At 51.7% G+C, this 24,653-nt stretch overlaps 3 protein-coding genes across 3 annotated transcripts; 2 read left to right on the top strand and 1 right to left on the bottom strand.

Annotated features, from left to right (window-relative positions):
* Window positions 1–251: 251 nt before the first annotated feature.
* On the top strand, window positions 252–12,327 carry C2 (complement C2). Its single transcript, XM_045065131.1, has 18 exons — window positions 252–395; window positions 538–744; window positions 1,608–1,793; window positions 4,030–4,203; window positions 4,289–4,387; window positions 4,584–4,717; window positions 5,997–6,135; window positions 7,078–7,218; window positions 8,018–8,107; window positions 10,024–10,164; window positions 10,276–10,370; window positions 10,466–10,577; window positions 10,689–10,854; window positions 10,963–11,039; window positions 11,181–11,272; window positions 11,476–11,602; window positions 11,742–11,791; window positions 11,913–12,327. Exons 1-18 carry the CDS (start codon window positions 350–352, stop codon window positions 12,081–12,083), a joined length of 2,247 nt encoding a protein of 748 aa, XP_044921066.1. The 5' UTR covers window positions 252–349; the 3' UTR covers window positions 12,084–12,327.
* Window positions 12,328–12,460: 133 nt separating this feature from the next.
* Window positions 12,461–18,734, top strand: CFB (complement factor B). Its single transcript, XM_013050195.2, has 18 exons — window positions 12,461–12,930; window positions 13,020–13,253; window positions 13,650–13,835; window positions 13,981–14,154; window positions 14,391–14,492; window positions 14,596–14,732; window positions 15,026–15,164; window positions 15,496–15,627; window positions 15,927–16,028; window positions 16,118–16,255; window positions 16,744–16,841; window positions 16,981–17,098; window positions 17,228–17,381; window positions 17,488–17,564; window positions 17,769–17,881; window positions 17,968–18,100; window positions 18,181–18,230; window positions 18,525–18,734. The coding sequence occupies exons 1-18, from the start codon at window positions 12,867–12,869 to the stop codon at window positions 18,678–18,680; spliced, it is 2,307 nt and encodes a 768-aa protein (XP_012905649.1). The 5' UTR covers window positions 12,461–12,866; the 3' UTR covers window positions 18,681–18,734.
* Window positions 18,735–18,736: 2 nt separating this feature from the next.
* NELFE (negative elongation factor complex member E) lies at window positions 18,737–24,636 on the bottom strand. The gene is made up of 11 exons (XM_004780924.3): window positions 24,500–24,636; window positions 23,983–24,065; window positions 22,531–22,600; window positions 22,283–22,428; window positions 21,721–21,795; window positions 21,556–21,593; window positions 21,024–21,367; window positions 20,760–20,904; window positions 20,551–20,605; window positions 20,232–20,334; window positions 18,737–19,048 (listed from the first exon to the last, which is right to left on the bottom strand). The coding sequence occupies exons 2-11, from the start codon at window positions 24,055–24,057 to the stop codon at window positions 18,951–18,953; spliced, it is 1,149 nt and encodes a 382-aa protein (XP_004780981.1). The 5' UTR covers window positions 24,058–24,065; window positions 24,500–24,636; the 3' UTR covers window positions 18,737–18,950.
* Window positions 24,637–24,653: the final 17 nt, after the last annotated feature.

Here is a 24,653-nt window from a genome sequence, read left to right as displayed (position 1 = left end):
TCCGGTCATGATCCCAGGGTCCTAGGATTGAGCCCCGAGTTGGGATCTCTGCTGTGGGGGTGGGGGGTGGGGGAGGGGGTGGTGTCGGTGAGTGGTCTGCTTCTTCCTTTCCCTGTGCCCCTTTCCCTGCTCATGCTCTCTCTCTCTCTCTGAAATAAATTAAATCTAAAAAAAAAAAAAAAAAAAAAAGAAAAGAAAGAAAAAAAAAAGCACAGTCCCCTTGCCACTCCCTGGTTTTCCTTCTCTGGCAGCAAACCAATCAGCTGCTGAGTCAGCTCAGGGTTTCGGGGAAGTCAGATGACCTTTTCGCTCTGCCGGCTCTCTGCCACTCTGCCCCAAGGTGGACACCATGGACCCACTGATGGCTTTGCTTTGCCTGTTGCCCCTGTACCCAGGTAGGAGCTGGGGAGGGGAATGCTGAGGTTCGCATAAGAGGCCGGTGCTGGCCACATCGAGTTCCCACTTGAAAATGACAATTGCTCTTGCTTTTCTGTTCTCATCTTTTCCGCATTTCTGTGTTGTGTCCCATGCTCACAGGCTTGGCTGCAGAGGCTCCCTCCTGCCCTCAGAATGTGAATATCTCCGGTGGCACTTTCACCCTTAGCCATGGCTGGGCCCCTGGGAGTGTCCTCACCTACTCCTGTCCGATGGGCTACTACCCAGTTCCAGCCTCCCGACTGTGCAACAGCAACGGGCGGTGGCAGACCCTGGGATCCAAGGAGCTAACGAAGGCAGCCTGCAAACGTGAGGCTCACCAAGGGCCTGGCTCGGGGTGGGGCCACCTACTCCAGAGCCTCTGCTTAGGACCGGCTCCGGATGGGGCTTACCCCACAGCAAAAGCCGCTCTTCCACAGAGCTTCTCAAAAGAGTAGAACATTGTTCCTTGTCCATACCAAGGCACTGGAAGAAGGCTTTGATGGGGATGATTGGAATTCTCAGGGTGATTTTTTTTTTTTTCAAACTGTTCCTCCATAAGTGAGAGAAGGTTATTAGTGATTCACTAGGAGTACAGTGGATTCCTTCATAGTAGCTAACAATTTTCTTTCTTTCTTTCTTTTTAAAAAGATTTTATTTATTTATTTGACACTGAGAGAGAGAGAGAGACAGATCACAGGTAGGCAGAGCAGCAGGCAGAGAGAGATGAGGAAGCAGGCTCCCTGCTGAGCAGAGAGCCTGATGCGGGGCTTGATCCCAGGACCCTGAGATCATGACCTGAGCTCAAGGCAGAGGCTCAACCCGCTGAGCCACCCAGGTGCCCCTCAGTGTGATTTTTTAATACTTAACAATGGATTTCAGAATTCCGACTGTTCAAAGGGGTCTCCTGTTGTGCCTGATGTTACCCCTCTAATAGTCCACTCACGGGGCCCCTGAGGACCGCAGGGGAGGGGCTGGGGTGGCCATGGCCCTTGGGGAGCTGAGAGAAGTGGTTACCAGTCTATTAGGCTGAACCATGTGACATTGCCAATATTCAACCAGCTGCCACAAGCAGCAATTTCACACGCAACAGCCCAATATTTGGACCACTAGTTGGAGATTCCCACGCCTCCAAGCCCAGCCCAGGTGTCTTCCATCCATCCCCATATTCTCCTCCCCTTCTTTCCCTCCAGGTGTTCGCTGCCCAGCTCCAGTCTCCTTTGAGAATGGCATGTTCAGCCCTCGGCTGGCGTCCCACCCCGTGGGTGGCAACCTGAGCTTCCAGTGTGAGGACGGCTTCACCCTGCGGGGCTCTCCTGTGCGGCAGTGTCGCCCCAATGGCATGTGGGATGGGGAGACAGCTGTGTGTGACAATGGGGGTGAGTGCCCTGCCCCCAGCTGAATAGGGGCTGGGGTCTCCCAGGTACCTCGGAGTCAGATGCATGCCCAGGGTGCCTCTGTGGGGACAGGGGCCTGGGTCTCTGATGTCAAAATGATATTCCTGGATTTTGGTAAACTGAGGTCTACAGGTCACACATCACCCAGCTGCAGGGACCCCAGCAGAGGCAGCTGGCACTAAGCTTTAGATCTAACATAAAGGCTCCATGCACTCTGTCCAGCTTTTCCAAATGCCTCAAAGCAAGATAGGTTTCCAGACCCAGTGGGCTATTGTAGGGACAACGTGCTGAGAGAGAGAGTGACCTAACGCTGTGCTCCAGTCCCTCACCTCTGCAGCCAGCGGGGGTCCAAGCTACTCAGACTTTGGCAGCCTTTGGGAAGGTTATTTAATCTCTATATGCCTCAAATTTTCTATCTCTCTCTTTTTTAAGATTTTATTTATTTACTTTTGAGAGAGAGAGCAAGCAAGAGAGATAATGAGAGAGAGTGAGCATGAGCAGAGGGAGAGGGGGAGGGAGAGGGAGAATCAGGTTTCCCGCTGAGTAGGGAGCCCGTCTCGGGGCTTGATTCCAGGATCCCAGGATCATGACCGGAGCTGAAGGTGGATGCTTAACTGACTGAGCCATCCAGGTGCCCCTCTATGATGCCTCAATTTCCCCATCTCAAATAGAAATAGTAAGACTGGCCACTTCGTGGAGTTGCTGTGGGATTGAGTTGACATTAGTAAGCATCTCGAAGAGTCCCTGGAGATTGTCATAGTTATCACTGCCCTGTCAATGGTGAGGGGCTCTGCGTGATAGGAGTGGGACTCCTAGGAGTCCCTGGGTTATAGGAGCTTCCTGGATGATAGTTCAGAACCCATAATACAGAAGACACGGAGTCCATGAGATGGGAGGACCATCCCGTCCCCCCGCAGCCCAGCCAGTCGTTTTCCTACTCATCTTCATGACTGTCCCACGGCTGGCTTCCTTTACTCACCATTCTGCCTGTGAGATTTACTCATGTGGTCCTGGGTAGCAGGAAGTTTATTCATTTTTAAGATTTATTGATTTTAGAGAAAGAGCCATGGGGGGGCAGAGAGAGTCCTAAGTAGACTCAGGTCTCCCGGCTGAGGGCAGAGCCTGACACTGGGCTCGATCCCACAAGCCTAAGATCACCATCTGAGCCAAAACCAAGAGTCAGATCTCAACTACCAACTGTACCGCCCAGGTGTCCATGTTATTTTTTTTGCTGTGTAGTTTTATTATAGAAATAGATTGCAATTTATTTATGGGTTCTCTTCTAGGTGGGCGGTTAGGTTCTTTCCAGTTTGGAGCTATTATGAGTAAAGCCCTTTGAATGTCCATGTATGAAATTATTAGTGCACATATGAATTTGCCTCCCTTGAACATGTTGTCTAGGAGTGGAACAGGTTGTCATACATTTAGGTGGGGTTTTTTTTTCAATTTTATTTATTTTTTAGAGAGTGAACGGGGGATGGGGAAGAAAGAGAGAACTTCTTTCTTTATTTATTTTTTTTTAAGATTTTACTTATTTGACAAAGAGAGTGAGAGAGTATAAGCATGGGGAGTGGCAGGAAGAGGGAGAGGGAGAAGCAGACTCCCCGCTGAGCAGGGAGCCCAATGTGGGGCTCAATCTCTATTCTGCCTTCAGGCAGATTCTTAACCAATGGAGCGACGCAGGAACCCAGCGAGAGAGCATCTTAAGCAGGCTCCATGCCCAGCACAAGCCTGGAGCAGGACTCAATCTCCCAATCCTGAGATCATGACCTGAGCTGAAATCAAGAGTTGGACGCTTAACCGACTGAGCCACCCAGGCCCCCGGGATGCATTTAGTTTTAGTAGAGACTGGCAGTTTCCCAATTGTCACCCCAGCGATATGGAAATTAAGGAATTATCCATATTTTCAGTCTGGGTTCCTCAGTCAGCGTCCTCCCTGGGGCTCTGGGATGGATGCAGGCTGAGGCCGCAGGTTGGCTCTGGGACACTTTAACTGGCACCCCAGGGCAATGAGTTCTAAACACTTTGCCCTGCTAAAGATGTGCCACCCACACTCTTAGGACACAGGGGGTGTGGTATCTCCCTAGGGGGAGGTCAAATGACCTGCAGAGGCTCCACGGGTCTGGAGAGAAGGAAAAGGGAGAGGGCAGGTGAGCAGGGCAGAAAGGCTGAGGAGGGGCGTCCCTGCTCACTGCTGTCTTCCCTTGTTGACTTGCAGCTGGTCACTGCCCCAACCCAGGCATCTCAGTGGGCGCTGTGAGGACGGGGTCCCGCTTTGGCCTTGGAGACAAAGTCAGCTACCGCTGCTCCTCGAATCTGGTGCTGACGGGGTCTGCGGAGCGGGAGTGCCAGGCCAATGGGGCCTGGAGCGGAACAGAGCCCATATGCCGCCGTGAGTAGCCAGCCACCTTGACCCTCCAGAGAATCCTGGGCACCCTACCCCTGACCCTGGCTGACCCCAACGACTATTCCCACAGAGCCCTACTCCTATGACTTTCCCGAGGATGTGGGCCCCGCCATGGGCGCCTCGTTCTCCCACCTGCTTGGAGCCACCAATCCCACCCAGAAGAAAACAAGTAAGTGCTTGAGGTGGGGGCAGCAGGGTGCGGGGCCTGGCATGGGGAGAAGCAGACTTCCCAGAAGGTGCTGAGAGCTTCGGGAAGGCTCAGTGGGGCTGAGCTGACTGGAGGGGAGGCAGGGAAGCCCTACCCCATGGTAAGAGAGCAGGTGGGAGGTCAAGATGTGAATCTGCCCTTTGCACATTTCTCCCAGAAAGCCTGGGCCGTAAAATCCAAATCCAGCGCTCTGGCCACCTGAACCTCTACCTGCTCCTGGATGCCTCCCAGAGTGTGTCAGAAGGCGACTTTCAGATCTTCAAGAAGAGTGCCATTCTCATGGTGGACAGGGTCCGAAAATAGGATTCTGTGCACAGAGGATGCCTTCCTACACCCTTGTCTGTCCTTGGTTCCTTCCCTTCCTCCGAATCCCACTCATAGCTTACCTCCTCCAAAAAGTCCTCCCAGATTATTGCATGTCATGCAGGAATCATGGATTCAATTTACGGGATCGTATTTTTCACCCACAAACACTGCTGGAGCACCTTCTGTGTGTTAGGCCCTGTGCTGGGTGCTGGGTGCTGGGAGATACCAAAGAATGAACAAGGTCCTATTCTGTTCCTGAGGTCCTGTTTCCTAGGCGCTCATCATCTAAAAGGACGGTCTCCACAGAAGGATACACAAAATAACCCTCTGGGGTGTGGTAGATAAGTACTGGTATCCTTGTTGAATAATTTTAGTTTAAATTAAATCAATAACTTAATAATTAATACTTTCCTTCAAAAATTCCAATTTTTTGTGTTTAAAAGGTGTATAATATATTTGAATAGTGATGCACTTTATAAATCCCAGTGGGTTTTTATAAATATATGCACCGATATTGAGCTGTATGCCCAGAATGTTTTTCTGACGTGAAGCATGAACAGGAGAGTTTGGAAGCCACTAGTTTAAATCACTTGCCAGCACTTTGCTTGGTAATTATGCTTTTCACAATAGTTTCCATAGACACATGTTTTCTTCCTAGCTATATTTTAAATTTTTATTTATTTTAAAGATTTTATTTATTTGACAGAGAGAGAGATCACAAGCAGGAGAGGGAGAAGCAGGGAGCCTGATGCAGGGCTCGATCCCGGGACCCTGGGATCATGACCTGAGCCGAAGGCAGACGCTTAACCACTGAGCCCCCAAGGTGCCCCCAGCTACATTTTAAAGAAGGCCATTTTTGTGCTCCTTGTTCTCCTTAAGACTTATAGTAACCACTAAGCCTTGAGGCTGCAAGCCATAGCAGTTAGAGAAGTGCCTCAGGTTCGTGTGGACAGGTTTGAATTCAACCTCTGCCTCGTACCGGTGGTGTGGTCTGAGGCAAGGCAACAAGCCTCAATGTCCTCATCTATAAAAGAGGGACCATCTCACCCTCTCACAGAATTGATGTGAGGGTGCAGTGAGGAGCGAGAGGCCTATCACAGGGAGGACATGGTCAGCGGATGTCAGCCTCCTGGCTCCCGCAAGCAGCAGTGTCTTAGCAAGTGGCCCAGGCTCTCTGCCTCCTCTGGGGCCTTTGGCCTGCTCTCTTACCCTCTTGCCTTTGGTTTAAAGGCCTCTCATGCTGCCTCTACCTTGTCCTTCACAGATATTCAGCTTTGAGATCAATGTTAGCGTCGCCATCATCACCTTTGCATCCAATCCCAAAGTCATCATGTCTGTTCTGTATGACAACTCCCGGGATGTGACTGAAGTGATCAACAGTCTGAACAATGTCAACTATAAAGGTATGGGTGTCGTCAAATGAAGGTGATGAGGCGGGCGTGGGGAGGGGATGGGGGGAAGATGAGCTCTCTGTACCTGCAAAGAGATTCTGGACACTTTAGAGAGAGAGAGGGAGAGAGAAGCCTTTGGTGGTATTCTAGTCCCAGAGCTTTGGGGCTCAGGTTCCTGGTGGGGGAGTCCCAGCTCCTACCAGCTCATGGCTCACTCTATCATGTTACATGTCCAAATGCGTCATGCGGGTCTATGACTCCTTCCTGATGCCAGATGTATGTGGGCTGGCTTTCTTGGCTCACCATGGTAGTCTCCCCATGCTATGGTCAAGCTGCCTGGGTGGGAGATAGCTGGTGGATGCAACAACCCGAGTTCTTTGGGAACCCCATCTTTGAATCTTGAGGCTTTCGAGTGGCCATCAGTGGGGACAGGCAATGAGCATTTTTTCTTTTAAAAAAAGATTTATTTATTAATTTGAGAGAGAGAGAGACAGAGGAAGGGGGAGAAGGGGCAAAAGGAGAGGGAAAGAGAATCCCAAGTAGACTCCTGGCTGAGCGTGGAGCCCTACATGGGGCTCCATCCCAGGACCCCGAATCACGATCTGAGCCAAAATCAAGAGTCAGACACTTAACTAAGCCATGTGGGTGAAATGCCAATTGAATATTACCCCCACCTTAAAAGACCACCAGAGACGTGAGTCAAAGCCAATCAGCAAGGGTTGTTTATTGCAGGTTCGAACCTGGACCTCTGCGGGGCTCGTTGCCACACCCCTGCAATGAGCATTTCTAAGGGAAAAGACAGCGATGCCAAATCTCTGTCTAGATAGCGAAGGTCTGAATGTATCAAGCCAGTTGATAAAAGCATTTCCAATGGTTGGGAGAATAGAGTGGCTCCTTCCGTCAGGTGGTAGGTGGGATGTTTCTAAGAGAGTCCTTCCTCTTCACATACTCCAGACCATGAAAATGGGACCGGGACAAACACCTATGCAGCTTTAAATAGCGTCCATATCATGATGAATAACCAGATGCAACGCCTCGGAATGAAGACGGCGGCCTGGCAGGAAATCCGACACGCCATCATCCTCCTGACAGACGGTGGGTGCCGTCGCCTCCGCGAGTGAGTCTGGCACAGTGGAAGGAGCACCGTGTGGCGTCGGAAGGCCTGCACGCTGGTTCTCCCTCTGCCACTCTGGGCCTCGGTTTCTAATCTGTAAAGTAGAGGGAGTGTTGATGCCGTCGATGGGAGGACAGCAATGGTGGTGATAATTGCAGCTGTCCGCCTTTCCTTCCACAATTTTTATGCAGAGCAGTTGAAGCAGTTTGTGTAAAAGTGCTTTGTGATTACAGATACCAGCAATTGTTACTAGGTGGGAGGTTGCCTAGAGTCCACTAGATGGGGCGGGGTGGCTTTGAAGCAGGCGTGTCAAGGCGCAGGGATGGACAGATGGACTGAGGGGTGGAGCTGGGCTATTTATTTCTCCATTGTGTCCAAACCGCGTAGCGCCTTCGGACTTGGTTTTCTTGCCTATAAAATGCAGATACCCACACTACCTGAGGATTCATGAGAGTTAAAATGAGATGAAGTTTATTACATTCCTGGCATGGCACTTGGCATGTAGAGAATTTCAGTAAATAACATATCTTCCCCTCCACCTTTTTTGGGGGGGCAGCAAACCAAGGTCTGTTGAGCAATAGTAAAGTTTTTTAAATTGATAGGGTACCTAGCTCCCAAAGAGGGAGGGGGTCCAAGAGGGTTGCCCAGTAAATAACATCTTGAAACTCATGTGGAAAGGGTTAATTGTGAAGGTTCCCAAAGCTGAATACCTGCCCCTCCTCTGGGGCTGAGGGCAGTCCTGTCCAGAGCTGATGGACAATTCTTTTTCCTCCGTTCTAGGAAAGTCTAACATGGGTGGCTCTCCCAAGCTGGCTGTGGACAATATCAAAGAGATCCTGAACATTAACCAGCAGAGGAGCGACTATCTGGGTGAGGCTTAGCTGCCAGCTCTGCTGCCCCTGCAGGGGGCGTGGGGGAGGGGCGCAGGGAGCTTGCCTTCATTTCCAGCGAGGACACAAGCTGTGTCATTCTGTGTGAAGGCTGCTGAGAGTCAGGCTGAAGAGTCTGGAATCAAACGGCCCCCGTGGTTGCAGCCTTGATTTCTTTGGTTGGCTGTGGCCCCCGGGCGGCTTCTGCCTTTGCTGGAGGGGATGGTGCTAGAATCCACCTCAAATGCCTAGATGTTTCCTGCAACAGAGGAACAATGTATGGACAGTGTATGTGAGCGGCTGCTGCCATCATCAGGCCCTTGAACTTCTCCAGGGAGGAAGGGCCTGGATTACTTGTAGGGACTGTCCCTGGTGTTTCCTCCTTTAACGGTACAGATAACCAACTGAGATTTTGGCAGTTGCAGCCTTGAAAGGAACAATTTCTCTTGTTCAGACTAAACACAGATTGCATTGACCTTTGACCAGAAGAGAATTTTAGACGGAAGTGTTCCTGACAAGCGAGGGCAGTTGCTTTTCAGCCTCCAAGTTTCACTTTCCCCTTGGGGCCTCTCTTCATGCCCCCAACCCCACCTGCCCCTGGGGGGCAAGTGGATTCTTCTTTAAAACTCTGGCCTAGGGAAGGTGAAGGCCAAATGCTCCTCTTTAACTTCTTGGCATCACTGGGTTCGGGTTAAATGCTTAAAAACACCTTACTAAAAAGAAGCAGAAACTGAAAAGACAGTCGCAGAAAACACTTGGGACCTAACTGTCCAGATTCCACAGTGACTGCTTCTGGCCAGCCCAGGGCGACACTGCTACCTGAGGAAAGCCTTGTCTTTCAGTCTGTCTGAGCATCTTGCTCTTTACACACCAGCCAGGGTCCCCTGGGAGCCAAAAAAACGGCCATGAGGGGTGCAAAGCATGGGAGAAGACTGGACTCTGCGGTCACTCCAGGGCAGATCTGACTGGCACCCATGCTTGCTTGGAGGCGGGGTAGGGATGGTTGTGTGGGCCCTGGGTCTCCAGTGGCAAGAGGGGGCTCCAGGCCCCTCTCTCGGAGCCTACACCTTACAGAGGAACCAGATCTGAAGTTTTGCCTCTATGTACACTCATTAGCTCTTTATTCAGCCTTATAAATGTACTTAGAAGGTCCCTCCTGGGCACATTCTAAGGATACCGTTGTGAACAAAACAGACAAAAATGTGTCGCTGGGGTTGTCTTTCCAGAGGAGCAATGTATTAGTTTCCTAGGGATGGTGCAACAGATTATACAAACTTGGGTGGCCTAACACAACAGAAACTTATGCTATCCCATTCAGGAGGCTGGAAGTCCAAGATCAAGGTATGAGCCAAGACCCTGTTTCCAAATAAGTTTAGCTTCACAGGTACTGGGGGTTAAGACTTGAACATATCCTTTTGAGGGACACAATTCTACCCACTCTGGGCATTAAACAAGGTAAATAAGGACCGTGTAGGGGGTGGTGGAGAGGGCCCCATGCCAAATGGAGGGTATAAAATGTAGCAGAGAGGAAATGGAATTGGCTGAGGCACTGTGGTTTTAGACAAGGAGCCCAGGGAAGGCCTCGCTGGGATGGTGACATTTGAGTCGTGACTTAAAAAGATAAGAAAGTGAGCCATGTGGGCAGTCTGGGAAGCAGTGGGCCAGGCAAATGCGTGGCGTGTGCAAAAGGCCTGGGGTGGGAGCATGCTTGCAAATCTGAGGGACTTCAAGGAGGCTCTATGGAATGGAGAGAAGGGTGAGGAGTGGCAGGAAATAAGGTCAGATAGGAGGTTGGGGGGGGGGGAGTCCCACTCAATTAGGGCTTTGTAGGATCCAGTGAGTTCCAAATAATAGTTTCCTGTCTCACAGGGTAGCCCCTTAGCCATAAGATTCTGGTGATTTCCTTCTCCCCATCAGACATCTATGCCATTGGGGTGGGCAAGCTGGATGTGGACTGGAGAGAACTGAATGAGCTGGGGTCCAAGAAGGATGGTGAGAGACACGCCTTCATTCTGCAGGACACAGAGGCTCTGTACCAGGTCTTTGAGCACATGCTGGGTGAGGAGCTTTGCCCTCTTCAGAGTGACATGGGTGGTATGGAGCCAGCCAGGGGCCCAGGCTGGGAACCTGCTCACAGCGCTGCTCACACCTCTGTTCCCACACCTACAGATGTTTCCCAGCTCACACACACCATCTGTGGGGTGGGCAACATGTCAGCCAATGCCTCTGTCCAGGAAAGGACACCGTGGCATGTCACTATTAAGGTACCAGGAAGGAGGGAGGGGGCTTGGACCCAGAGATGGAAGAGGCCAGGGTCCAGAGACATAGCAGTCCCTGAATATCACCTCTTTTCCTGCAGCCTAAGGGCCAGGAGACCTGCCGGGGGGCTCTCATCTCAGACCAGTGGGTCCTGACGGCTGCTCACTGCTTCCGCAATGCTGAGAACAGCTCTCTGTGGAGGGTCAGTGTGGGTAAGGCCACACCAGGTTCCCGACCCTGTGGTCAGAGCTCTCACCATTGGCCCCTAGCCCCTGGCACCTTCAGGAGCCCTGGCCCAGCCTAATCTGCCATATTGTTCCCAGGGGATCCTAAGTCCCAGTGGGGCAAAGACTTCAGTATAGATAAGGTGGTGATCTCCTCGGGGTTTGACGTCTTTGCCAAGAAGGATCAGGGGATCCGAGAGTTCTACGGTGATGACATTGCCCTGTTGAAGCTGGCAGAGAAAGTGAAGATGTCTACCCATGCCAGGTGCTAGAGTCTGGAATGAGAGGGCGTCCTCTGGGGGAGAGTGCTCTGGGAGTCCCACAGGAGGGGACACCGAGGACGGGCCCATGTGACCCTTGTCCTTCTCCTCAGGCCCATTTGCCTCCCCTGCACGGTGGAGGCCAATCTGGCTCTGCGGAGACCCCCAGGCAGCACCTGCCGAGACCATGGTGAGTGCTGGGGCTCAGGGCACACGAGGAACTGGGACCAGGGCTTAGGAGAGATGACCTGGACTGTGCTACAGCCTCCAGTCTGGAGTCTGGATGTTGGGTAAGGGGACCAGCACCACATCCCTTTCTCCTTGAATGCAGAAAGTGAACTTCTGAACAAACTGAGCATTCCTGCTCATTTTGTGGCCTTGAGTGGGAAAAAAATGAACATTAACCTCAAGACAGGGACAGAGGTGAGGATCTCAGGTCTGGGATGTCGTGGGAGGATGGGACCCCTGTGGCTCTCTCCAAAGGTCTCTCTTTGTCCCTTCCTCCTCCAGCTCTGGCTGCTTTCTCCATCTGACCCTGTGTCACCCCTCCTCCTGGCCTAGCATCTGCCTGCTGGCCCCTGGGACAACTCATTTCATCCTTCTGTCCTGCTCTGCCCCTGTTGCAGTGGACAAGCTGTATTGAGGCCGTCTCCCAAGATAAAATCACATTCCCTGACTTGAAGGATGTCAGAGAGGTGGTGACAGACCAGTTCTTATGCAGTGGGACTGAGAATGATGACAATCCCTGCAAGGGTGAGTCCCTCCCATTCCCACTCCTGAATTCCTGATAGAAAGACCACAGCTGTCCCCGTGGCTAGCGTGCATGGCGCTGATGACATGGGAGAAGAAGGAGAGTCTGGATGACAGTTTCGTGTCCCTCCTTTTCTGACAGGAGAATCTGGGGGAGCAGTTTTCTTGGAACGGAGACACAGGTTTTTTCAGGTGAGAAGAGAAGGGTCTTCGCCTTGCAGGAAGATGAAGGAGGCCTTTGAAGGAACTGGGGAGGTTGAGGCTTGGAGCTGGGGCTGTGATAGCTTCCCACCCCGTTCTCTCTCTCTTCCAGGTCGGTCTAGTGAGTTGGGGTCTCTACAACCCCTGTGGCAAGAACAATAAAAACTCCCGCCAAAGGGCCCCCAAAGGCAAGATACCACGAGATTTTCACATCAGTCTCTTTCACCAGCAGCCCTGGCTGAGGCAGCACTTGGAGGGGATCTTGAACTTTTTGCCCCTCTAATTGTGGCCACTGATTCCTCTGTTGTCCTGCCAGCACCTGCCATCTGTCTTGTCTCCTACTCTTGAACTTCCACTCTCAGACCCCGTGACTCACCTGTGCTCCCAGCTCCAACCCCGTCCTGTGCAGCACTTCCAAGCTGGGGAATCCCTGGGAGCACACTCCCCGCCTTACTGGACTCACTTTCCTTTCACTCTCATGTGGAACTTCCCAGTTATGAAATTAATAAAAATCGAGGATTTCCTCATCCGTCTGTGCCTCTACCTGGGGGCTGGCCAGGGGGGTGAGGAAGGCCAGAATGATTCCAGGAACCGCCAGGAGGCAGGTCACAGACCCGGCTGGACAAACAGTGACTGGACTCTGCCCCACAACAGAGTCAACAGGGAGTGAGGCAGCCTTTATTTCTCATGCCTAAGGGGGCAGGCGGTCTGGGCTCTCTGGGGAGGACCTGGGCTGAGAGGAGGCACTGAAGGAAGGGTTCAGTCCTGGATCACGGGCTGCAAAGGGCAGGGCTTATGCAGTTTCTATTTCCTTGACTGGCAGCTCAGTGGGGCCCTCCCTCTTGGATATTCCGGAAAGTGGTGTGGGTCAGATGGGCGGGGTGGCCACAAGTGCCAGGACGCAGATTGCATAAAAGGCTGGAGGTTGTGGGGGGCAGGGGAAGAGACTGTGATCAGGCCCAGGTCTGAAGTTTCAGTGAGGAGAGTGAGCCAAGCAGACAGGCAGCACAAGCTGGGATAGGCCATCTTGCCCCCAACCCCAGATTCTCTCCTGCCTTCCATCGCCATGGGGAGCAATCTTAGCCCCCAACTCTGCCTGATACCCTTGGTGCTGGGTCTCTTGTCTGGAGGTAAGAGAGGGTCACCACCCCCCCTTCCTGCTACCCCCAACACCCCTCCTTGGCCTTGTGAGGCTGGGCTCATTAGCCTTTCTCTTTAGGTGGGAGTACAACGCCATTGCCTGGGGTCAGGCCCCAAAGCTCCTGCTCTCTGGAGGGAGTAGAGATCAAAGGTGGCTTCTTCAATCTTCTCAAGAAGGGCCAGGCACTGGAGTACGTGTGTCCTTCTGGCTTCTACCCATACCCTGTGCAGGCCCGCACCTGCAGATCCACGGGGTCCTGGAGTGCCCTGCAGACCCAAGACCAAAAGATTGTCAAGAAGGCAGAATGCAGAGGTTGGAGGGCAGTGAGGGTGGGTACGGGGCAATGGAGGGGTGAAGCAGGTGGTGGCCAAGCGTCAGGCTAGGATGCAATTAGAATTGTGTTGAGGTCAAACAGGGGGAACTCAGGGGGAGCTGAGCAAGTGCAGGAGCTGTTTAGGGCTGAAGCAGGGAAGGAGGGAGAAGGAAGGGTGTGAATCTTCACTGAGCATTTGCCCTGTGCCGGGCACCCCGGCAGTGAAAAGAACACTCAGAAATGGGGAGCAAGAAGCTTGGGTTGAGGGTAGCTGCTGGTTCTGTGGGACCAAACAGGCATTTTTTCTCTGTGACAGGGTCCGTTAGTCCAGAAGGGACACTCTCAAGAGAAGCCCTTCCTTTTCAGTAATTTCTACTTGTCCCCCTCCCACAAAGCAATTCGCTGCCCAAGACCACAGGAGTTTGAGAATGGGGAATACTGGCCCCGGGCCCCCTACTACAATTTGAGTGATGAGATCTCTTTCCACTGCTATGATGGCTATACTCTCCGGGGCTCCGCCAACCGCACCTGCCAAGCAAATGGTCGGTGGGATGGACAAACGGCCATCTGTGACAATGGAGGTGAGAAACATCCCCTTCCCTGGTGATGGTGTCCCCTCCCTGACCATGTTCCACCCTGAAGAACTGGCCCCACAACTCTTGTGCTCTATTGTGCCATCCGGGCCTCAGGTTTTGGTCCTCACCTCTATGTCTCACATGTCTGCAGCGGGGTACTGCCCCAATCCTGGCATCCCCATTGGCACAAGGAAGGTGGGCAGCCAGTACCGCCTTGAAGACAGTGTCACCTACTACTGCAGCAGGGGACTCACCCTGCGTGGCTCCCAGAGGCGAACATGCCAGGAAGGGGGCTCTTGGAGTGGAACAGAGCCTTCTTGCCAAGGTGACCCTTGATCCACGCCCTCAGGTTCAGATCCTGCCCTTTCATCCTCATGTCCGTATACCAGAGCACTGTCTCCTACCCGTAACACAGCCCAGCTCCTTCCTCTCTTCTAAACCTGCCCATAGAAATTCCTCACTACTGAGCCCTTCTGGCTCCAGAACCCCACCATCCGCTCACTCTGGCCAATGTGTCTCTGACCCTTCCTAACATTTGACCTGATTTCTGACCTCTCCCAGACTCCTTCATGTATGACACTCCTGAAGAGGTAGCAGAAGCCTTCCTGTCTTCCCTGACAGAGACCATAGAAGGAGTTGATGCTGAGGATGGGCACAGCCCAGGTTTGGAGGCAGAGAAGGGAGGGAGGCAGGGGACTGGGGGAGGATGAAGAGGAGGCAGGAGAATCATGCATGCTGGAGCCTGAGTTTCTCTGGTGGCACCCAGGGGAACAAAAGAAGAGGAAGATTGTCCTGGACCCCTCGGGCTCCATGAACATCTATCTGGTGCTGGATGGATCAGACAGCATTGGGATCGGCAACTTCACAAGGGCCAAGAACTGTCTCAGAGACTTCATTGAGAAGGTGAAGCCCCCTCTGCCCTGAATATGAACTCACTGCCCTGCCAGGACTAGTTTCCTGATGTTTCCAGGCCTCTGAGCCACAGCGTCCCAGAAACCTCCGATCCTATTCTGTCCTTCTTCCCTTTTACTTGAAGCAGTTTGTTGACCTTTAACCCAATCACCAAGCTGAAACTCAGGATGATCAATCAGCCCTGAGTTTCTGATTATAATTTTCTCTGTCCCAGAGAAGCTGCCCACCTCTCCCAACCACAATATTCTTTCAATGCCATGACCCCTTGCTCCCCTAACCCACAGGTGGCAAGTTATGGGGTAAAGCCAAAATACGGTCTAGTGACATATGCCACAGACCCCAAAGTTTGGGTCAAAGTGAGAGATGAAAACAGCAGTGATGCAGACTGGGTCACAAGGACACTCAACAAAATCAGCTATGAAGGTCAGAAGTCAGGGAAGGGAGTGGTTGGGGGTGGTTTACTCTGGAGTCAGGTCAAAAGATTCAGGGTTGTTGTGGGGAAGGAGTGGTAAGATCACATGGGAAGGCAGGGTAAACTACTTTGTACTATGGTCGGAGAGCAGGCAGGCTCATCATTGGGGAATATGGGTAATTGGGGACCTATTGGGGGCGGAAGTCACTTTGTGGCTAAAGGGAATTCACTGGGGTGACAGTTCAAAAAGCTGAAAGATGTGGGATTTCAGTTGTTGATAGGCCTCTAGGGTTCACAGATGACTTAGAAGGCCAGGCAAGGTGATTTCTTCCCTTTCCACAGATCACAAGCATAAGGGAGGGACTAACACCAAGAAGGCCCTCCAGGAAGTATACAACATGATGAGCTGGCCAGCGAATAGGGCCCTTGAAAGCTGGAACCGTACCCGCCATGTCATCATCCTCATGACTGATGGTCAGAAGGGACCCTTCTCCTGCCCTGGACTCCTGACCCTTTCGTACCAGCGTGTGGCCATTTGGTCTACACATAACACTGGACTTGTGGTTGGGGCCCTGAGTGCTGCTCGGGGCCCCAACCATGTTGATCTCTCCTGTGACCCTTTACAAGGAGGAACCCCTTCTTAGGCCTCTTTGTGATATGTCACTTCCATCCCCTCAACCTGCCTACCCAGCCATGTGTCACTACTTCCAGTTTTCTTTCCTTGACCCTCTTCTTTACTTGCCTCCCACCTTCATGGGCCATCTCTTCTACAGGTTTGCACAACATGGGTGGGGACCCAGTCTCTGTCATTCATGAGATCCGGGACTTCCTGAACATTGGGAGGGATCGCAAAAACCTACGGGAGGATTACCTGGGTGAGTTTTACTGCCCAGGATCCAGTACCTTGCTTTCTCAGCTCCTGTCCCCAGGTCCTGGACACTCACCCTCCCTTATTCTCCCTCAGATATCTATGTGTTTGGGGTTGGGCCTCTGGTGAACCAAGAGAACATCAATGCTTTGGCTTCCAAGAAGGATAAAGAACAACACGTATTCAAAGTCAAGGACATGGAAAACCTGGAAGATGTTTTCATCCAAATGCTTGGTAGGAAGATATCGGAAGGGTGTAAAGAGGTCAGGAAACTCCCCAGGTCCCCCAAGGTCACTCATACTGCCTGTCCTCCTGAAGCCCTGGCAGTTTGGAAGGCTCTCACTGCTCCTTCTCTGTCACATTCTTGTCGCCTGGCACTATGCACTTCCTAATCTTAGAATCACAGAGCTCTGACTGACATCAGAGAGCTTCCTCAAGTCTGTCATTTTACATGTGGGGAAAGAGGCCGAGAACAGCCTAGGGACAGCAAACTAGCTGGAGTTAGACCTAAAAGCTGCCAGGTCTCCCACCTCTTAGTTCCAAGTCCTTTTCTACCACCATGGTTCCTTGCTCACAGTGTTAGGAAACAAATGCCCTCATCTTCCCCTTCCTTATGGGCCTCTGCGCCTCATAAACGTATAGATGCCCCTCCCACAAAGGCTGCTGCCATCTGGAAATGAAGCATCACGATTTTCAGCACATGTTCCTTTCTTTCTTTCTAGATGAGACCCGGACGCTGGGGCTCTGTGGGATGGTTTGGGAGCACAAGGCAGGCACTGATTACCACAAGCAACCGTGGCAGGCCAAGATCTCTGTCACTGTAAGCATAGCTTCCTGGTTGCGGAGACTCACGGGAGGTGAAGTCAGGGTGGAATGAGGGCAGGGGAAGGGCCAGATGTTCCTGTTAGATTGCGGGGTTTGTGGAAGTTGAGCTTTCGCCTCTGCCATTCTGTCCCCAGCGCCCTTCGAAAGGACATGAGAGCTGCATGGGGGCCGTGGTGTCTGAGTACTTCGTGCTGACGGCAGCACACTGTTTCACAGTGCATGATGAGGCACACTCGATCAAGGTCAGCGTGGGTAAGGATGCAGCGAGCCCACTCCCCCTGTCCTCACAGCAGCTTCCTCCTGGCACACTGGACAACTTGAGGGTGGGGTAGAGTTGAGTTAGGCGGACACGGGATGCCCTGACATATTCTCCTACCTTAGGAGGGAGGAGGCAGGATTTGGACATAGAGGAAGTCCTATTTCATCCCGACTATAGCATCAACAGGAAAAAAGAAAAAGGCATTAATGAATTTTATGACTATGATGTGGCCCTTATCAAGCTCCGGCAGAAGCTGACATATGACCAGACTGTCAGGTGAGTACTCTGGAACGCTGAGTAGAAAAGTTCAGGCAAGGGGGTGCTGCAGGCCTAGGCCAGGTCCAATGTGCTATCCCTGAGTTTCCCCATCTCTCTTTAACAGGCCCATCTGTATCCCTTGCACTGAGAGAACAAATCAAGCTCTGAGGCTTCCACTGTCAACCACTTGCCAGCAACAGAGTAAGACATTTAGGAAGAGTAGCACAAGGGAGTGGTACCAAGTAGCAAGTGGGGCATGGCGGGGAGCTGTGGGAGCAGATGATGTCCAGCCTGGTCCCTAGCTCAGAGGAAAGGGCTGAAGAACATTTGCTGAGTGACAAAAGCAATAGGGAGAGGATAGGGAGAAGGAAGAACGAAAATGACCCAGTCTGTCTATCTGTCCAGTGCAAGAGCTGCTCCCCGCAAAGGATATCAAAGCTATGTTTGTGTCAGAGTTACTCAAAGATAGCAAGAAGATGCTGGTTCGGAAGGAGGTCTACATCAAGAATGGGGACAAGGTGAGGATGGGATTCTAAGCAGGTCTTCTAGGCTCCCTTTCTTCCTGAGCATGCTCTATCTAACACCGCTTTCTCCTCACCTATAGAAAGCCAGCTGTGAGAGAGATGCTCGATTCGCCCCAGGCTACGAAAAAGTCAAAGACATCTCTGAGGTGGTTACCCCTAGGTTCCTTTGCACTGGAGGGGTGGATCCCTACGCTGACCCCAATACTTGCAAAGGTAAGAGAAGGTCCTTCCGTCGTGCTGCATGTTTCTGAAGCCCAAGAACCACTTTTCCTACAGCTTTTCTTCCCCTGTAGGTGATTCTGGCGGTCCCCTGATTATTCACAAGAGGAACCGCTTCATTCAAGTGAGTTTCTCCTCTCCTGTCTGTAGGGAGGTGCCAAGTGGTCAGCATGGGCCCTGAAGCAGGAAAGCTCCAGAGGTGTGGCTGGAAAGAGGAGGGCAAAGCCTGCCTCCTACAACTGTACCTTGAAATGGCCGGCTAAGGCCCTGTGTCTGGCCTGTGTGCTGGAGAGACCAGGACTGAGCTGGGTCCCTAGTCTAATTCTTCTAGGTCAACTCAGATGTAACTGGGAATTGCTGAGCTTCCTGGGATCAGGAAGGAACTCTATCAAATGATCTGTGGCATCCCCTTCTCCAGGTTGGTGTGATCAGCTGGGGCGTCGTGGATGTTTGTAAAAACCAGAAGCGGTGGCAGGAGGTGCCGACGCATGCCCGAGACTTTCACGTCAACCTCTTCCAAGTGCTGCCCTGGCTCAAGGACAAACTCAAAGATGAGGATTTGGATTTTCTGTGAGGGCTTTCCTGCTGGAAAGGGGTATGAGATCAAATTAAAACAGATGCGACAATACCTGTGTTCAAGATCCTTTTGGGGGAAGGGAGAGGGGACCGTGCACTGGCCATGTGTTACAACTGAGATAAAATCTAACAGCCGTTTTTAAAGGCTCAAGCCCCATCCCAAGTGCTGAAAAACCAGAGGCTGAGGAAGATGTGTGAGCTTCCACCTCAGTGTTTTACTGAGACCAGTGCTGATGCAGATGAGGCACACGGAATCCAGCTCCATTCCCTAGAAGCCATCCACAAGGTTTTCCTTGTAGACATCATCGCTGTAGACAATCTGGGTCCTCTTGTCCCGGTGGCAACCCTTAGGGCTGTTCTGGACAGCTAGGGAAGGAGGAAAAGATTGGTTAAGGTTTGTAGCACTGCATCTGAGCACTACTGAGGCCACAACTCGAGTCTGACCAGCTCCCTCCTGGCTGCTGGCCCTTGGAAGCCCAATTTCAATGCTGCCCTCTGGTGGCCAGGATGGCCTGGCTCCCTTTAGCCTCCTCAGGGGCTACCAACCCATCCGGTGGCAAGGAGCATATCCTGCTACTGTGGCCCATGCAGATAACTTAAGTTCTTAGAACCATCCCAGATGTTATTACTGAGACAAATGAACGATGTTAAGTCATTAGAAAATCTCCGTAGGCCTCTGTTGACATGCTAGTTGTTTCTTGTTCCCTCCTTTCGTCTGGAGGGCCACTCTTGCTCTGAACACCCCTTTCTGCCTACTCCTGTGCTAGAAAAGCCAACAGGTACAGTGGGCTATTTGCACTAAACTAAGAAATGCTAATGGCCCCAATGGGAGAACCATTCTGGGTGTGGCTTTGACCCAAAGCAATCTTCCTCTGGCCTCAAGCTGTTCCCTCCCTTTCTTTTTCCTCTCTATGCAGACGTGTCCCTCTCTTCACCCCTTCTCCAAGGATTCTATTCCTGCCATTCTGGGGCTAGACTGACTCCCCCCAAACCAGCCTCCATTCTCTCGTATCTTTGTACCCTGACACTGCTGATCACACCCCTTCTCCCAAAGGTTGTATCCTCTGGCTTTAATGGCTGCTTCCTGAATATTCCCCACGCCCAGGACTGGTAATTCTTCTGTACACTTATACTTCCATTTTGCAGCCACTCTGTGATACAGAGAACTCTAATCCGTATTTTCATTCCTCACTTAACACCCAAGTTAAGTTCCAGATCTCTAATTTCAAATGCTTATTTTATAAAACCAACCACACTCCATCTCAAAATGAACAAAGCTATGTGACATGCTCATCTTCTGCACCAACCTCCCTTAATTCTACTTTCTTCACTGTTCCAGTTACTGCTTTGGGAGTTGTCTCAATCCTTTTCTTTCTGTCCACTCCTACCTCTAACTGACAGAAGGCCTGACAATTCTCATTCCCATTCCCACAGCCTCCACACAGATCCAGGCCTCTATCACTTCCATGGGATCATGGGACATGCAGGGGAACAAACGGAAGGAGTGAGCTGTGGGGAATAGGATGAAGGAGGAAGAATCTGTTCTTACCGAGGGAGCCCCAGACAGACTTGCCAGTGGCAGCGTCCAGCATGGGCTGTTTGCGGGCAATGCTGACTTTGAGCTGTACGGACTCCACCTGGGTCCCATTGAGCTGGGGCAGAAGAGGGGAGGAGGCAAAGGATGGGGGGAAACATTGCAGACAAAGCAAGGGAGGCATTCCAACAGCTGTCACCCTAGAAATAGACTGAGTGAGGATCTGAGAATACAACGCTTCTTGTGTGACTAGGAAGAGACTTTATCTGTCAATAGGAAATGATCTCCTCCTGGCTCTCAGTATTTTAAAGAGAAAACATGAGGAAGTCCCAACCTCAGCGACGGCCTGATCTGCTGACTCCATCTTTTCATAGGTGACGAAGGCACAGCTGGGATGAGAGAAAACAGGGTCAGTAGAGGGCCTATGGGCTCTCGTGGACCCAACCAAACCCAGTCCTCAGAAGCCGCTGGGGACAGGCTGGTGTGCTCAATCAAACCCAGGTGCTCCCAGGACTTATCAACCTCCCCCACTGTCATCCTTACTTTCTGGGTGGGTCCATGGAGAGGTCAATGATGTTTCCAAAGGGAGCGAAGGCCCCACGGAGAAGGGTGGGCGTCATGTCCTCTCCATATACATAGAGAGTATTCCCCTTCCGAGGGGCCCTGCGTTCAGGAAACGAATCCGACCCTGTGGGATCAGGAGTCACAGTCACAAGATGCAACCCATCTCAGCCTCTGCTTTAAGAGGCCACTTTAGTAGGACCCGCCTAAACCCTTTCACTTTTCCCACCAGCCCAGATCACTCACTGCGGAAAGGGCCCTCTCGTTCTCGATCACGGTCCCTGTCCCAATCGCGGTCCCTTTCCCGATCACGGTCCCTGTCCCGATCGCGGTCCCTGTCCCGATCACGGTCTCGATCCCGTTCCCGATCACGGTCTCGATCCCGTTCCCGATCTCGGTCTCTGTCCCGGTTCCGCTCACGACTGTGGTCCCGGCTGCGGCTTCGGGGAGGAGAGGCTGAGGAGCGGGCACCACCACGTTCTTCAAAGCCCCAGTCAAAGCTTCGAGGGGGACCATCACCAGCCCCTGGGCCCTCTGCCTCTTCCCCATCTGGCCCCAGTTCCCGAAGCCGATCACTGGAAGACACAAAACTGGGGAGACACAGACAGTGAGGATCAAAGGGGGTCTTTACCTCAACTTCCCAGACCCTGTGGAGATGTAACACACTCTCTGCAGTCCCAGTTCCTTCCACCCCAGCCCGAAACCTCCCAAGGGTCCAGGCAATCAACCCTCTCCCACTCCTCCAATTGGGACCCAGTTGTCTCTCTAGCTCTCTAACCTCTCATACAGAGATTTCCTCTGGGGGCGTCTGGATGACTGCAAAAAAAAAAAACACAAGGACATTTAAGATGAGTCCTCGTTGCTGGCATGTGACCCCAAATATGTGGGTCTCTCATCTTCCTCATTCCCTAGGCCCCCTGGGACAGAGAACCAGGAACCATACCTCCTGCAGATCGTCATCGGCAGATATGCTCCTTTGGAACGGCTGGAAAGTGGGGACTGGCCCCTTCTCAGGATCCTGGGAAGATTGTAGAGATCTACTTCAGTGTGAGAGCAGGAGGCAGCCTAACTGTGCGACAGAGGGGTTCCTCTTCCCTCACCCTCTTCTTGGTTTCCTCTCTACTCTTTCTTCTCCTTTAATTCCTTTGTGCATTTCTTATTTGATTATGTATTTTTCATGAATGACCTAACATATACTTAGAGTATGTAGCTAATCTGAATGTTTCTTGAACCTACTGACATCTTTGACCTGTTCAACTCCTCAGAATGACAAAACTCAGAAGCTTGAATATGTGATAAATTAAAGCCACAGAATGTGTAATACGGAAAACGGAAAAGTCAGCCAGTGTCTTCACTACAGATAAGAAATCTGAAGTTCAGACCTGTATGACAACTTATCCATGACTAAATTGACATTATTTTCCCCCATTTTACCTCCATTCCAACTTGGAAACATGCCCTCTGAAGTCAAGGGTCCCCTGAACAATCATTCTGCTTTTGCTCACCTTTAACTTCCCCTCTAGGGTTCGAGAACGTTTGAAGCCCGAGTTCTTGGTCTCGGCTTTGATGGCACTGATGGCTCCTGACTTCACCAGCTGCTTTGCCTGCTCTGTTGCTGTGGCTGTGTCCACCACAGGCTGCTCTGACAGTGCTGGAGTGGTGAGGGAAGGAGGCATTATTTTGGCCAAGCTGTGGGAGATGTCTGCCCCATGATGCCCACTTCCAGTCTATCCCCATTTCCCCTGTCACTCACAGCGTTTCACACCACCTTGGCTGGCTGTGCTGCTACTACTTTGCTTCTTCAGAGCCAGCAATGCCTTTTTCTGGGAATAAGAGTGAGAAGAAAGGAATTGGTAAGGGCCAGTCCCTGGCCTAGTCCGCTCCCAAGGTCCCTGGGCACCTCACTCCAGGGGACACCTTTCTCAGGAAACAGTAAAAATGGTGTCCCTGGAGTGGTATGCTGAGGCAGCCCTACCTCTCACACATGGTCCACTGGATCATCTACAAAACCAGCAATACTTAATCTACCAAACCAGGGTATCCAAAGGCTTTCCAGGGTTTTGAAGTTGAAGACAAGGATTTCAGCCACGGACCAGAGCCCCAAGATACAAGCTGCAAGTAAGTATACGCCTACGTGCCTTTCTCAGGGGCTGCATCCATCCATCCCCTGTATGTTTAACAAGAACACACCATAACTTTGTAACAGAGGGATGCAAAAGTATGAGACATGGTTTCTCCCCTCCAGAAGCCTGAGAAACAAGATGATTAGAGACAATTATCAAGAATGATTATAAGAGATGCAGACTGCTTGTAGCTGAAACCAAGTAAGGTTATCTGACACCAAATGGCTACTAAACTGGTCCCTGGGTACAATCTACGCAAAACAGATGGAAAGAAAAGGGATGCAAAGAAAACAGAATGGCAAAGATGCAGAAATAAGAAGGCTTTGGGAATGCACATTTTGGGACTAGTGAATAGTTCTATTTGACAAGAAAGGGATGCCAAGATAAGGCTTTGGTTTATAGACAATGAAAAATCACTTACGGGTTTTGAGAAAAAAAGAGGCAGAGTTTTCTGTTTTCAGTAGTTCATTTGAATAAGAATGAAGGAAATCTGTTCAAAAAACACTGAGAAACTTCTTGAGAAACCATTCAGCAGTCTACATGAGTGTCAGCAAAAACTTGATCTATGAAATACACAGGAAAAAATAAACTAAAGAAATTACTTCAAAGGAAGAATCAAGAAGACTTGGCAAATATTTGACTATGCAAAAAGTGGAGAAGTCAGAGATGAGATTTTGATTCCAAACACCTGGGAGAACTGACTGTGGTCACTCCTATTTGGAAGATCAAGAAAAGGAACTAAATTAGAGTAGATAGGAAGATGACAGCTGCAACACTGGGTACCTGGGGGCTATCACTAACAGACTGGGTAGAAGTGAAAAAACAAACCTGGAGACTACCACCCGTTCGGTGGTACTAAAAGCCACGGAAAAGGAAGACAGCTGCATGGCAGAATGCACAGAAGAGAAGGTACACACCAAGACTTGGGAAAAAGCCCAACTATGAGACTACACTGAGAGGAGATATGTCTTCAGGTATCAGCTGGAAGAACCGCCCCCCCCAACCCCTCACACTCACCCCAGGTGTTCTCAAGAGTGTAGAGTCTGTGAAAGGTTGGGCCACGCCTCCACACACTCCCTCACCTTTTTCTTGAGTTTGTTGAATTTCTTCTGCAGAGCCTCCTCCTCCTCGCTCAGTCCGGGGGGTATCACCAACATGGTGGCTCCTGGTTCAGGGGCAGGGCCCAAGACATCTTTCTCCACTGTCACCGCCCAGGGTTCACACGCCGTCCACAAAGTACCCAACCGCACCCCTCCAGGCCTACCTACTCCTGTCTTTTGCCTCTCCCTACCCCTTGCTTAAACCAGGCTGCTGTCCAAGCCCCCGCTCGTCGGGATCAATCAGCATTCCCTCTTCTCTCCAGCAATCACGGCCACCAGCGCTGAGGAACCAAGTGGCCCGGGAAAGGGGAAGCACCCCTTCCGCCGCCAAGACGATGGCATTAGACACCCCCTACCCCCGCTGGGGGTATAACAACCGCGGGGTCCAAACGGCACAGGAGGCAGTGAAACCCGCGCAGCGCTCTCAGAGCAACCAAAAGGGAAGAAGAGAAAGGAGCTCGGAATAAAGGGGCGAAGGGTGAGAAGGAGAAGACCTTACCTGAGGGGGCGGTAACCCGGGGGGGTGTCCCACGGTCTCGGGCGGCGCCCGCGCGGGCAATGGAGAGCCGGCTCAGAGCGATGACGTAGCGAGGGGCGGAGAACGCGGTAACCAAGGCGGCCCAAGCCAGACACTTCCGCCCGGCGGTGTCCGC

Source organism: Mustela putorius, unplaced genomic scaffold, assembly GCF_011764305.1.
Source record: "Mustela putorius furo isolate JIRA1106 unplaced genomic scaffold, ASM1176430v1.1 tig00003856_pilon_pilon_pilon, whole genome shotgun sequence".
Taxonomy (NCBI): Eukaryota; Metazoa; Chordata; class Mammalia; order Carnivora; family Mustelidae; genus Mustela; species Mustela putorius.
The sequence above is the reverse complement of the archived record's forward strand: the minus strand, read 5'-3'. Positions and strand labels throughout refer to the sequence as shown.

What these genes read in the sequence shown, in the direction of transcription:
- NELFE (XM_004780924.3), bottom strand. Translation starts at nt 24,057, where the DNA reads ATGTTGGTGATACCCCCCGGACTGAGCGAGGAGGAGGAGGCTCTGCAG. An exon ending in TCAACAAACTCAAGAAAAAG is followed by an intron (nt 22,601 to 23,982) that starts GTGAGGGAGTGT and finishes TCTTATTCCCAG; the next exon opens with AAAAAGGCATTGCTGGCTCT. An exon ending in TCCATGGACCCACCCAGAAA is followed by an intron (nt 20,606 to 20,759) that starts GTAAGGATGACA and finishes CTCTCATCCCAG; the next exon opens with CTGTGCCTTCGTCACCTATG.
- CFB (XM_013050195.2), top strand. Translation starts at nt 12,867, where the DNA reads ATGGGGAGCAATCTTAGCCCCCAACTCTGCCTGATACCCTTGGTGCTG. An exon ending in GCTGGGTCTCTTGTCTGGAG is followed by an intron (nt 12,931 to 13,019) that starts GTAAGAGAGGGT and finishes CTTTCTCTTTAG; the next exon opens with GTGGGAGTACAACGCCATTG. An exon ending in AGGCCAAGATCTCTGTCACT is followed by an intron (nt 16,842 to 16,980) that starts GTAAGCATAGCT and finishes TTCTGTCCCCAG; the next exon opens with CGCCCTTCGAAAGGACATGA.
- C2 (XM_045065131.1), top strand. Translation starts at nt 350, where the DNA reads ATGGACCCACTGATGGCTTTGCTTTGCCTGTTGCCCCTGTACCCAG. An exon ending in TCTGTGGAGGGTCAGTGTGG is followed by an intron (nt 10,578 to 10,688) that starts GTAAGGCCACAC and finishes TATTGTTCCCAG; the next exon opens with GGGATCCTAAGTCCCAGTGG. An exon ending in GGAGACACAGGTTTTTTCAG is followed by an intron (nt 11,792 to 11,912) that starts GTGAGAAGAGAA and finishes TCTCTCTTCCAG; the next exon opens with GTCGGTCTAGTGAGTTGGGG.